The 12,594-nt window shown below is 40.8% G+C and overlaps 2 protein-coding genes across 2 annotated transcripts; both read left to right on the top strand.

Moving 5' to 3' along the window:
- Positions 1-2,758: 2,758 nt before the first annotated feature.
- Positions 2,759-5,083, top strand: LOC136421538 (uncharacterized). The gene is made up of 5 exons (XM_066408866.1): positions 2,759-2,832; positions 3,210-3,408; positions 4,049-4,228; positions 4,331-4,546; positions 4,973-5,083. Exons 1-5 carry the CDS (start codon positions 2,759-2,761, stop codon positions 5,081-5,083), a joined length of 780 nt encoding a protein of 259 aa, XP_066264963.1.
- A 3,702-nt stretch (positions 5,084-8,785) lies between these two features.
- LOC136421537 (uncharacterized) lies at positions 8,786-12,339 on the top strand. Its single transcript, XM_066408865.1, has 5 exons — positions 8,786-9,828; positions 10,567-10,695; positions 11,063-11,216; positions 11,572-11,778; positions 12,316-12,339. The coding sequence occupies exons 1-5, from the start codon at positions 8,786-8,788 to the stop codon at positions 12,337-12,339; spliced, it is 1,557 nt and encodes a 518-aa protein (XP_066264962.1).
- The last annotated feature ends 255 nt before the right edge of the window (positions 12,340-12,594 follow it).

Raw genomic sequence — 12,594 nt, 5'->3', positions numbered from 1 at the left:
TCAGGTCATCATGTGCATAAGTCTTCTCCAACCAAATAACAAAGTTAACGTCCCTTAGAACGTCCTGGGATAAAAGGATAGTATTTTCTCATTACCTATGCCTAAAAGGTGTGTTTTCAGGTGTGTGTGTATAAACATATCCCATGTCGTTCGACCTGTTTTTTGTCAGATTGATTGATTGACAGTCATGTTTAGGGTAAGCCACATGACTCACCACTGTTCAGTGCAAAACACCACCCTAGCTTGTACACAATGGTGGCTGCACTGAGGGCCTGCATGGGGGATAGTGATTGCGAATTATGCAAAGTTTTTGCCACCTATTACAATTTACGTTAAGTTCTGAGAGCTTATTACGAATTACGTTAAATCATGTTTGATGACATATCCATTAGCGGAAAAAAATGTGCAAGGGTTTCATGGGGCGCGACATCCTCCCAACATATATTTTGCCGAAAGCCTGGTGATTGTAGGTGGGTCTGGGGAATACTTATTTCTACCTGCTCAAAGTCAAACACTATTTCTTGCATTTTGAGGGACAAATTTTGTGCTCATAGTACACATTCAAGGGTTTCAGATAGATTTCCCCCCCCCCCCCCCCCCCCCCCCGAGAAATTTTCCCCCCCGGAGGTGTAACAATCGGAGGTCAATCCGAGCTCATGCATACCGAGGAAAATTTTGAAATCATTATCTTTACCCTCTGAAAGGCTATTTCCTGCATTTTGAGGGTCAAATTTGCTATGTTTCATGGTATCTATGATTGAAAAATACAGAAATAAGGTTTTAGTTTAACCCTATCAGTATATAGACCGGGCTTTTTTGAGACTTCTTGGAGGGGGGGGGGGGGGGGGCTCTTTCGACTTCCGAACGGTATGCTCTATCATCACCAAATTTGCAGGGAGTGATGTTCACGTGAAGTTTTATAATTCCTGTAATTTTGGTGACGTTATGACGCAATCTGACGTTATTGTGACGTCATCAATGTGATTTTATTGGCTTACTAGGGAATTCCCATAATATCTAAAAGTATTAGACAAAATAGTGCGTATTGTTGATTTAAAGGTATGCAAAGACATTTGACGTCAGTGGTGACTAAGTTGACGTCAAATTGAAGTCGAAGAATGACGTCATGTGTTGTTAGCGACCCCCTGGGATCCGCCATCTTGGATCGGCCATTTTGAAATTTTTTGAAATACATTTTTTCCATGTATGACCCCAAATAACAATCAAAATAGATTAAAAACATTAATCTAAATGTTTCTGGCTAAGAAAATTCCAGGTTGTGATGAATTTAAAGGCAAAAAAGCCTGTTTATACCAAAAATGTTGATCTTGTCCGCCATCTTGGATTTTGAGCGATGACGTCATCAAATTAGCATAATTTATGAATATTAAATCATGACAGTTACATCAAATCACATATGATGTTATAGATGTAGGAAACTAGTGTGATTGAGCAATAAAACATTGGAAACAACTATGTTTAAATTGAAATTAATGAAATTTGCATAAAATGCCTCTTCAGAAACCCGTTGCCATGGCAACACGAAAAATGATAAACTTATACTTTTATCATAATATTGTTGCCAACTAAATTTTAGGAAAAGTCACCAAGTTTGGTTGTCCTACCATACGTCGTTTGGCAGTTATACGATGTCAAAGTTGGCGCGGGCACTTTTACGATTACGAAGACTAAAAAGGACTGATTACGCCTTACGAAAAAGGGCATGCAGGCCCTCTGCACTGGTTATATCACAAGGAATAATTATATTTCCCTCCCTATATCCTGTATAGGTATGGGGAAATATTCGTTTTTGCTGGCATGTTCTTATTCTGTCAAAAAGTCAGGTAGATATAGGCAGCTACTTATTTTTTTTTACAGAAGAATATTTTTTTAAAAGAAGAAGAAAGAGAAGAATGCGTCAGCAAAAATATATTTCCCTCATGGTAGCTCTAACTGGTAATGCTGCAACTTCATAATTCTCTTATGGTAAATGCATGGATACCATATTGGAGGTTTAAGTACCTGTAGGAAAGGTCAATATACCTGAAGGTGCATAATGCTAATGAGGACCTCATTTGCATTATGTATACAGAAACTTCTCATTTCCCTTATGGTACATGTCACAGAATGTGATCATGTCATATTGGAGGTGTAAGTAGCTTTAGGAAAGGTGGATACAACAGAACGTGTGTTATGCTAATGATGACCTCATTTGCATAATTTATGTAGAAACATATATTTCCCACATGGTACATGCTAAGGATGTTACGTTGGAGGTGTAGGTACCTTTAGGAAAGTTGAATACAGCTGTAGATACAATGTGCTAATTATTACCTCATTTGCATGATAAATGCTGAAATGTCAAATGTCTTTTGTGGTCAATGATAGGGATTTCTTATTCAAGACATAAGTAGCTTTAGGGAGGGTGAATACAATGTAATGTGTGTTATGCTAATGAGGACCTACTTTGCATAGTGAAGAGACATATTTCATACTTTCTTTGTTAATGGTGGGGGGGGGGGAATTCTACATTTTCTCGAACATGTTGCCTTTCTAGTTTATCACTTATTAGCCCTTGGTATCTTAACTGCAGTAATTCTAAGACTTATACATTCTGTATGTACCAGCTATCCTTACTAACAAGTTTCAATGTCCTGGGCAGATTACAGACATGTTGCGGCAAGCTTTGTCTGAAAACAAAGAGAAGCGAGAAGACCTAACCCAAATCTGCGAGTCAATCTCGAAGTTTGTGGGCTCCATGGGTGATGATGACAAACAAAAGATGAACGATTTCTTTGGTGAAGATCTCCAGATGGTCTTAGCAGATGTGAGGTCTTTTCTGCAAAATGACGACTGTCCCATCTTAGTTGTAGGTAAGTAAAACAGCCACTGCCTTAATGTGAGTTAATCTAACACAGTTTTCTTGTTTGGGTTTTGGTTTAAGTCTAAAACGTCACTTAAAGACTGGTACCTGTAGTTTCAAGCCAAGTAACACGATCTGTTCGACAAAGAGGGAAATTAAGCCAGCCTAAAGATGGTGTTACATGAATTTTTTAAAAGATTTTTAGCCCCTTTTCAAGGAACTGATGATGTCTTGATGATGTAGGAGAGACTTCTGCAGGTAAGAGCAGTCTCCTTAACTTGCTGCTGGGGGAGGATATCTTGCCGGTATTGCATCGCCCAAGTACCTCTACCCTGTGCTTCATCAGGTATGGTGAAGTGAAGAAAGGAACGGTCCACCTGAAAGGAAGCAACCCCACAACTGGCACGAGACAGCACACGATTGATCTCCAGAATGCGGACGAAGCAGAGAAAGAGAAACTTGCATCCTACGTGAACAGATGGGGAAGACAGGATGCAGAGGAGGTAGAAAAGGTGGTCATAGAGTGGCCGCTTGAATTCCTTCAGGTTTGTCTTATCTATTGCCTGCCAATTTGTTGGATTATAATTGTTGATTCTTTTCATATTTGACTGACTCATTGATATGTGTTTCAGACTACATTATCATGATATATTGCTAAATGTCGTTGACCGATCAAAAGGCTCCATTTACGGATCCTTCTTTTCCCATATGAACCTGCTTTTGCGGGTCTGTAATCTTCATATAAACCCAGTATTGGCAGCAGTGCAACCGGCACGCTCAAAATGTATTCTAAACATTCTATAGAACACCGTATGATGCGGAAAACCCGTAGTGAATGTTTTTGCGGCCCAGGTATGGCACAAAATCAAATATTGCACAGTACTACTAACTACTATATGGACAATGGCTATGTGATAATAACATTAATGACCCGATTCCATTCGATCTTTAGGGTGTGATAAGGCATAGTCGTTCCTATAGGTATAACTACCTCATAAACTGCCTCATGCTTCGTCCTCAGCCTGAAATTTGACTGCTTTCCCATAATCACCGCACATGTGGTTGCTTGTAACGATTTTGACATTTATCCATGATAGTAATGCTAATGCTAAACTGCAATGATTCAGTAATATCTCTTACAAACCATTCTTTGATAGTCATGTCTATATATGGCATGTTTTTCAGGGTGGACTGTGTCTTGTTGATGGCCCTGGGATTATGGCAACAAAAAAGATGGATGAGGTTTTGGCTGGTGTGGTGCCATCAACCTGTGCGTTCATCTACATGATCAACAGTGCCATCCCGCTGAAACCAGCCCCAAGCTCCGGCAGAGATGGGGAGGGGTCTGATGAGCATACAGATGGGGTAAATGTTTTCCTCTCACTGACACTTACATGTAAGATGTAGTTTTGATTGTATCCACTAAACATGTATTTCTCCCTATTCTACGTCCCTTTCTATCTTCAGCTTTCCCGTCTGCTTAAGTGGTGCAAGAAACATAAATGGGGAGAATTGTTTGATGTCTCTCAGCTCAATCTCGAATCCACCATGTTTGTCTGCAACAAGTGGGACAGTGTCAAGCAAGACGAGAGAGAAGTGGTGAAGAAAGACTACTTAAAGATACTGAGGGGCCACTTTCCAGAGCTGCGAGATGATCAAGTGTTCTTCCTTTCATGCGACAAGGTACCACATATTCTACATTTTTAAGAAAAGAACATTGCCGATTGAGGTAGTGTGCATCAACGTGCCAATCGTTCCTTTTAGAAGCCTTAAGGGTAGTTTCTGTTGGACACCGAGCACAATCAGAACTGCCACATAATCATAATACAAGAAAAATCTCAACCTGTAAGCCTGCTAACTTATGTCAGGCGTATGTATTGTGATTTAATGTTTCCTTTCACAAGTGACAAATCGAATGAACACTGAGGGGTGAGAGGATTCACAAACCCATTAGGTATTTCCACATTGATATGGCCTGCCAACAAAACGACAATTGTTCAAACATACTCAAAGCCATTTTACCTTGATAAAAAATTGTGTGATGATGCATGATGATTTCATTTTGCAATGTATATGAATTATGTGACTGTACACTATATTTGTTCCCAGGCTGTGGGTCCTGCTGGACGAATGTCCCCGGAGTTCACCAGGCTGTTGGACGGGTTAGATTCTCTCCTTCCACAGAGTCTTCAGCACAAACTGGAACTGCAGTACCAGTGAGTACAACAATATGTAACAAGAGTCCGAAGACCCAAAATCTCCATGAAATTTGTTTTTATATATGATGTGTTTTATTTGCCCAAGTTATTTGTTGTTGCCGCTGGTTGTTTTGTTATATGTGCCAGAGGGTATCCACGTAATAGAAACTAGAAAGGCAACATTTTCGGGAAAATGCATTAATATTCCCCTCCCATTACCTACACCTCAAACATGACGTCCTTAGCATTTACTGTAGTGTAAGGGAATTCTGAAGTTTCTGCATAAATTATGCAAACGAGGTCTGCATTAGCATAATGTATGGTCAGGTGTGTTCACCTTTCCTAAAGGTACCTACATCTGAAATATGTCATCCGTAGCTTTTATGGTAAGGGAAATGCATAAATTATGCATAAACCCTCCATTAGTATAATTTATTGCCAATTTTTCTGACCTTTCCTAAAGGTACCTACATCTCAAATATGAAATCCGTAGCCTTTACAGTAAGGGAAATACAAGGTTATACCTAAATTATGCAAATGAGGTCTGCATTTAGCATATTTCATGGACAAGTGTATTCACCTTCCCTATATAGGTACCTACATCTGAAATATGACATCCGTAGCTCTTACAGTAAGGAAAATACAAGATTATGCATAAATTATGCAATTGAGGCCCTCATTAGCATAATCTATGGCCAGGTGTGTTCTCCTTTCCTTAAATTACCTACATCTGAAATATGAAATCTGTAGCCTTTACAGCAAGGGATATGCATAAATTATGCAAATGATGCCCTCATTAGCATAATGTATGGCCAGGTTTTCTGACCTTTCCTAATGGTACCTACATCTCAAATATGACATCCGTAGCCTTTACAGTAAGAGAAATACCCATTTATGCATAAATTATGCAAATGAGGTCCTCTCGCTTGGGTTTGGGGACAACCAGCTGACTGCTTGTGCTTTGTCTGGTTGTACGAGTACTCTGGTCTCTACATTACACAAACATCTGGCGCATGTAGGGTGGCAGTTTGTTGTTTAGGGCTTTGTAGGTTTGTACGGCATTGTAGTATTGGAGTGTTTCTTTAATGTCTTTCCAGCTCAGCCGAGAGAGCACTTCGGTTGATGGTGTTCTGTGTGGGGCCTTTAGTATCAGTTTTCCAGCCCGATTCTGCATACTTTGAATTTTCTGTAGATCCTGGTCGGGGGCAGCTTCCCATGCTGTGCAAGCGTATGTGATGTGTGGTAGGAAGATGGCATTATACAGGGTACAGAGTGCTGAGGTTGAGATGAAAGGGTTTAAGTGTTTCATCATGAATAATGACCGCCGCAGTTTTCCTAGTACAGCCTTTGCCTGGTCTTTCCACTTGAGCTGACGATCGATAACTACACCAAGGTATGTGTATTTGTCGCATGTTTTTAGGTTGACGCCGTTGACAGCCAAGTTTGGAATGTTGCAGCTTGCCAGTCTTCTGTTTGTACCAATGAGCATACTTTTACATTTACCACCATTCATTGATAACGAGTTCGCAGCAAACCATTGCGACAGCCGTTGAAGGTCGTTTTGAAGTACGTTCTCAATGTTGGTGAAGTCCTTGTTGCTGTAGTAGATAACAGTATCATCTGCATACATTGAAATGTCACAAGACTGAAGGCATTCTGGCATATCGTTGACGTAGATGATGAATAGCAGGGGTCCTAGTATGGATCCCTGGGGTACTCCGTATTTTACTTGGTGAAACTCAGAGGTTGCTCTGTTGATGGATGTGCAGTGTTTCCTTCCAGTGAGGTATGATTGGAACCAGTCAAAAGCGGGTCCCTGTATGCCGTATCTGGACATCTTTTGGAGGAGGATGGTGTGATCCAGTGTGTCGAATGCCTTTGACAGGTCAATGAACACTGCTCCCGTCAGTTCGCCGTCGTTCATGGCCTTGTACCATCTCTCAGTTAGTAAGTGTACAGCTGTTTGTGTTGAGTGTCCTGGTCTGAAGCCAGATTGAACTTCTGATAGAATGTTGTTGTTTGTCATGTAGTCGTAGAGTTGTGTGTGTACGGCTCTTTCAAGGATTTTGGAGACGGCAGGCAGGATGCTGATGGGTCTGTAGTTGTTGGGGGCGTCTCTGTCCCCAGCCTTGTGTATGGGTGACGGCCTTGCCTTTTTCCAATCCTCTGGGAATTCACTTGTCTGTATCGACGCGTTTATGATGGTTGTCAGGGAAGGTGCTATTTCTTGGGCGACTGACTTTAAAAGTCTGTTGTTGAGCTGGTCAAGTCCAGTGGCTTTGTCAGACTTCAGAGCTAAGAGTTCTTGGGTCACAAAGTCCACTGTCACAGGTTTGAGGGTAAAGCGGGGCTGGTAGTGTCTGACAAACTGTAGAGGACTGAAATGTGACAACCCTTTGTTGATGTTTTGGGCTTGCGTTTCAGCGACTGTTCCGAAGTATTTGTTGAGTACATGGGCGATGTCCAGTGGTGATGTTTTTGTGTTTCCCTCCGTATCCTTCATGCCAGTTATATCACCTGAGTTTGGCTTTCCTAACAGGGACTTTAAGGAGCTCCACATGTCAGATACGGAACCATTGTTGATGGTTAGGGAAATACAAGTTCATGCATGGATTATGCAAATTAGGTCATCATTAGCATGATTTATTGTCAGGTGTATTTACCTGTTCTAAAGGTACCTACATCTCAAATATAACATCCGTACTATGAAACATAAGGTACATATAACTTTCTGCAATACCATTAGTAGAGCTACCACCCCACATCTACTTGGTTTTGGGCAGAAGAACCACCAGCTGTTGGGAATTGGGGAATACTCGTCCTAGATAAGAGACCAATGGATTCAACAGGTGTGACCTCAAAGCCCATACCCACAATAGAGAAGTAAATATTCCTCATTACTTATGCAAATTCAGTCCAAATTTGCATAATTAGCACTTTAGTTTGTACATCTCTGTCCAACCCACATGCGTACCAAATAACATGAAAATCTGTCGTTCCTTTCTTCAGTTATTCTCCTTGGAAGATTTTTACAAATACGCCATTGTAGTTCCAGTGACACATACCAGGGGGCCCAAAATTGACCTTGACCTTTCTCCTCCCAGCACCTACCCACATACCAAATATCATTACAATCCATCCACACATTCTTCAGTTATGCTGATTTTAAGCGTCTGGTGACACAAACATACACACAGGATAACACACATGCAAATGCCATGCAAAACAATATCCCCATAAAAAAGTCTTTTTTCATGGAGATAAATAGTGCTGGATTACAAGAAAGCTCAGCAATCATGAATATGTGAAGTTGCATTTGAATAAAAGAAAGTATCCAAGACTTAAATTATCAGATCCGTTTTATTCCTTGGCATTCAAGATCGATGTGCACTTCCTCAACTGAACATGTACTTGAAGAAAATACATGCACAATAAGTTCATTTTGTACTGTTGCTAGCTCAGATTCTAATGGACACGTTGGTATTCCTTCCAATTAAGAAACAATCTCTGAGATTCCTTATTTCGAATGATAAACAGCACTGGTAAATAATTTCTGAAAACAAAGTTTAAGAAAAATTCAGAAAGCTAATCTCATAGAAAGATTGTGTCTAGAGTGATGACATTGTCTTTGTTTAACAGTTATATGCACCTACTACTACTAAAGGCATCCCAATACATCAGGCTGAAACTGCATATTGCATATGGAACACAGAAAGAAAGGAAGATGGCAAGGGAAGAGGCCCAGAGGCGCCTTAAAATCTTCAAGAAGCATGCAAAGGAGGTCTTACAGAGTCTTGACCAAATGTTGAAAGATGCAAGGAGGGAAGCAGCGGGCCACCTTGAGGCATTCCTTACGGATGAGGCTATCAAGGACAGTGTCTGCCAGAAGATACTGAACGACTTCCCAGAGGTGGATTACAGTGAGAGTGGCTTAGAAAGGTTGATAACAGCCTTTGCTGATGAGGTTGAGTCACAGTTGAAGAGTAACCCAAACTCAGCCTTCAACCAGTGCGTCCTCGATGCGGACATCCGACTCAGGGAAGAGTTCCAGACTCAGTTTGGCAGCTTGTTGGAAGAGCACAACAAAGTGATTGAAGAAATGCTAGACATTCCACACCTTCCATCCAAATTCAAGCGACTCGGTATGTTTTTCAAACAAGCATTCTTCAAAATTGCAAGTGCTTTCTCTGTCCCCTATCAGCTGGTCAGGACTTTTCACTCGACCCCTGGCAATACAATCCGGGTCACGGTAGATTTAGCAAAGAAGGTGACAAAGATGATATTACGCCCTGACAACAGGAAGGAATACATCAGGAGCTTTACCGACCAGGTGTTTGGTGCAATGACAAAGGAACCAGCAATCAGGTCTGCTGTGAAAGAACACCTGAAAAGACCTATCCAGTATCTCCAAGCGTGCAAAGATGCTATTCCTAAGCTGCGACAAGTTGATGAACAACTCATCAAAGCTGAAACAGAGACAAGACCTGAAGATCAAATAAGAATCTATGAATCAAAATTGGACACAATTACCCAGCTGGCTGAGGAACTTTGTGGCTTCTACGCTACTGACATCAAGCAACACGAGTTTGACCTCACCATCGGGAAACCATCCAACTGGCATCTTCACAGGGAAGGGGGGCAAGGGCGTGTTTATCTCGTTCAAATCAGCAAAGATGGAGGCACGTTCACGGCAGCTGTGAAGATCCCACGTCAGCTTCCTGCTGATGAGACCATGGCCAACTTTGTCAGAGAGGCAGAAAACCTCAGGTACATGAGCATTGTAACACATCAAACATGTATACTCTGGAAGAGAGAAGTTTGTGTCTTCACACATTGTTATTTACATGTAGTAAGCAGATAATGTGATGAGGCTTTTTTGGTCAACTCAATAGGCCTGCATATTATGTTGGTTATATTAGGTTGTCAGTTGTACACAAAGAAGTTTGCAGATCTATAGAGGTGGGCTTTATGAGTGATTTGGTCTGCCAACAAATCAAAATACCGGATACTACTAACAATAACGTGTCGTCATAGCCTGACTTACTTCACTCACTTAAGATGAATATAAAAAGCACCTACAAATATTAAATTGGTGGACGAAATAGTACTATTCACTTGAAAGTTCATCTGTGTTGGTAGAAGTCATTCTGAATCAAAGTTGAATTCCAACTTGAAGACAAAAATTAGACTTACCCAAATTTTCAACTGGTGGACTCCAGTCTTTGTCAAGGAATGAGTAGTCCACTTTAATTATGATCCACTGCTCACTGAGTCACAACGTTTTCTATCTGCATAACATGACGTCACAGAAGTAAGTGTTTGCTCATTCTTTGACAAAGAATGGAGTCGATGAGTTAAAAATTTGGGTAAGTGCAATTTTTGTGTTGGCAATTACAGTTCAACTTTGATTCATAAAATTAATGTTGAACATGACAATGGGAAGATGCAGTTTTGAAGATTCTGACACATACATGTACAATATATACACAATGTTATATATTTCAGGAAGCTGAAGGGGCGACATGTCGTGAAGTACTTTGGGACATACCGAGGTGAAACCGATGATAAAAAATGCCTGGGCTTGGTGATGGAGTACTGCCCCAAAACACTGGATGCAGAGATGTTTGAGAAAAGGTATTACATGGTCATGGTAGTCTTTTTCTTTGCCACCTCAGTAATTTGCATCAAGTGCCATCACAGAAGATTGAAGATGTTAAGCCATTCCTTGACAATAATAGACTTGAGCAGTGCAATTTGTCTTACTTATGGATATACCTAAACAAGAGTCCATAGGACGCAATCGTCCGTAAAATAGTTATGGTGTTTGGGGTGTGGCTAAGGTGTTTGATACTATATTTAGATACTGACATGCTAAATTTTAGACAAATCTGATCTTGTGAACGTATGGACAAGAATGATTACAAAACTCCTTCACGGAGTAATTCAAAGTACATGATTGTACTGATTAAAAATCATTTCTGATTGCAATTCTACTTCCCAGAGAAAACAGCCCAGCCTGGTGGGGTGATGCCCCAGAGAGGCAGGCAGCAGCCTTCAGCTACACCCAGAACCTGGCAGTTCAGCTGTGTGAGGGACTCAAGCACATCCATGAGGCTGGATATATGCACCGGGACCTCAAGCTCAGCAACATTCTGGTAAGTCCTCTTCTCACTCACAGTGAGATCTGTTAACTTAAAGGTTTATCAAGATTGAAATGTCCACAGCCAAAGAAAAACACCAAACATTAAGGATTTAGACAAATTTGTTCTCTTTCCCTTAAAAGCTTATCAATAACATAATGACACTCTACAAGTACATAGTATGTAGATTGTAGAGTCTAATTATAAGTGACATCAAAGTACATATTAATTACCTAGACCCATACCCATTTGTATGGTGCTGATTCCTTCATTGAACGATGTTGCCACAACTTCTATCATCAGTTACCTCTATAAAGACAGGAGATTCAATAGTTTTTAGTGTAGAAGTTGATTGCATTGATTCATGCAGGTGTCATCAGAAGGAGTGGTCAAACTCGCAGATCTGGGCAGCTCAAAGTCAGAAAAGGCCTATGCAAGGACAAATGAAGGGACACCATTCTACACAGCACCGGAGGTGTTGGCACAAAAGGAGTACGACAGGAGTGCAGACATGTACAGCATGGGTGTCATCCTGCTGGAGATGTGGTACGGACGGACCATATACTCACGTGCACCGGTATGTACTTTTCCATCTTTGGGTTTACCATTGATAAATTCAACTATAGAACAGCAAAAGGCCTTATGACTAGCAAAATCATCTGCAGCATGTTTGTTTGTTTGTTTGAACCTTTGTTAATTCATGATAAGCTCAAATCGGCACGCATGCCGCTTTTCATTGAGGTCATGAGGGAAGGGGTGAGGGTCAGATACAATATAACAGAGATACACAGTCATTTGAGTCCTAATAACTTTATCAACATATATCATTACATATTTATGGTACAACAATATACAATTGCTACAACATATAACATATAGTAGGGCTCAAGCTGGTTCATGGTCCGTGTCCGTTTGTTTTGTTCATTTCCGTTACTTCAAGAGTCTCTTAAAGGAAGTCAGATTCGGAGCCGTACGTGTGTCTGGCGGTAGGCTGTTCCAGACATTTGGTCCACAGTAGGCTACCGATCTTCTGAAGATCTCTCGCTTGGGTTTGGGGACAACCAGCTGACTGCTTGTGCTTTGTCTGGTTGTCCGTGTACTTTGGTCTCTGCAGTACACAAACATCTGGCGCATGTAGGGTGGTAGTTTGTTGTTCTAAGGGCTTTGTAGATTTGTACTGGTGTGTTGCTTTAATGTCTTTAATGTTCCAAATACATAACTGTATCTGAATGGAACTTTCAGTGTTCCGGAGGCTGTAAAATACAATGACTAGGTAGCTATTCTAAACACAGTTATGATCATGGAATTGTGAGATGAACGCTGGGACTATTTGTGAGTGGGTCACAAAAATGACAAGCTTTGTGTATCATTAAGTTTGTGCAATCAGCATCAT

Source organism: Branchiostoma lanceolatum, chromosome 16 (genome assembly GCF_035083965.1).
Source record: "Branchiostoma lanceolatum isolate klBraLanc5 chromosome 16, klBraLanc5.hap2, whole genome shotgun sequence".
NCBI lineage: Eukaryota > Metazoa > Chordata > Leptocardii > Amphioxiformes > Branchiostomatidae > Branchiostoma > Branchiostoma lanceolatum.
Note: the sequence above shows the minus strand (reverse complement) of the source record. Positions and strands in the feature narration are given on the sequence as shown.

Excerpts from the sequence above, each read along its gene's own strand:
- LOC136421538 (XM_066408866.1), top strand. The coding sequence starts at position 2,759 with ATGGGTGATGATGACAAACAAAAGATGAACGATTTCTTTGGTGAAGAT. Across the intron at positions 3,409-4,048 it reads GGCCGCTTGAATTCCTTCAG|GGTGGACTGTGTCTTGTTGA; the intron begins GTTTGTCTTATC and ends CATGTTTTTCAG. Across the intron at positions 4,229-4,330 it reads CTGATGAGCATACAGATGGG|CTTTCCCGTCTGCTTAAGTG; the intron begins GTAAATGTTTTC and ends TTCTATCTTCAG.
- LOC136421537 (XM_066408865.1), top strand. The coding sequence starts at position 8,786 with ATGGCAAGGGAAGAGGCCCAGAGGCGCCTTAAAATCTTCAAGAAGCAT. Across the intron at positions 11,217-11,571 it reads TCAAGCTCAGCAACATTCTG|GTGTCATCAGAAGGAGTGGT; the intron begins GTAAGTCCTCTT and ends TGATTCATGCAG. Across the intron at positions 11,779-12,315 it reads CCATATACTCACGTGCACCG|TACACAAACATCTGGCGCAT; the intron begins GTATGTACTTTT and ends TGGTCTCTGCAG.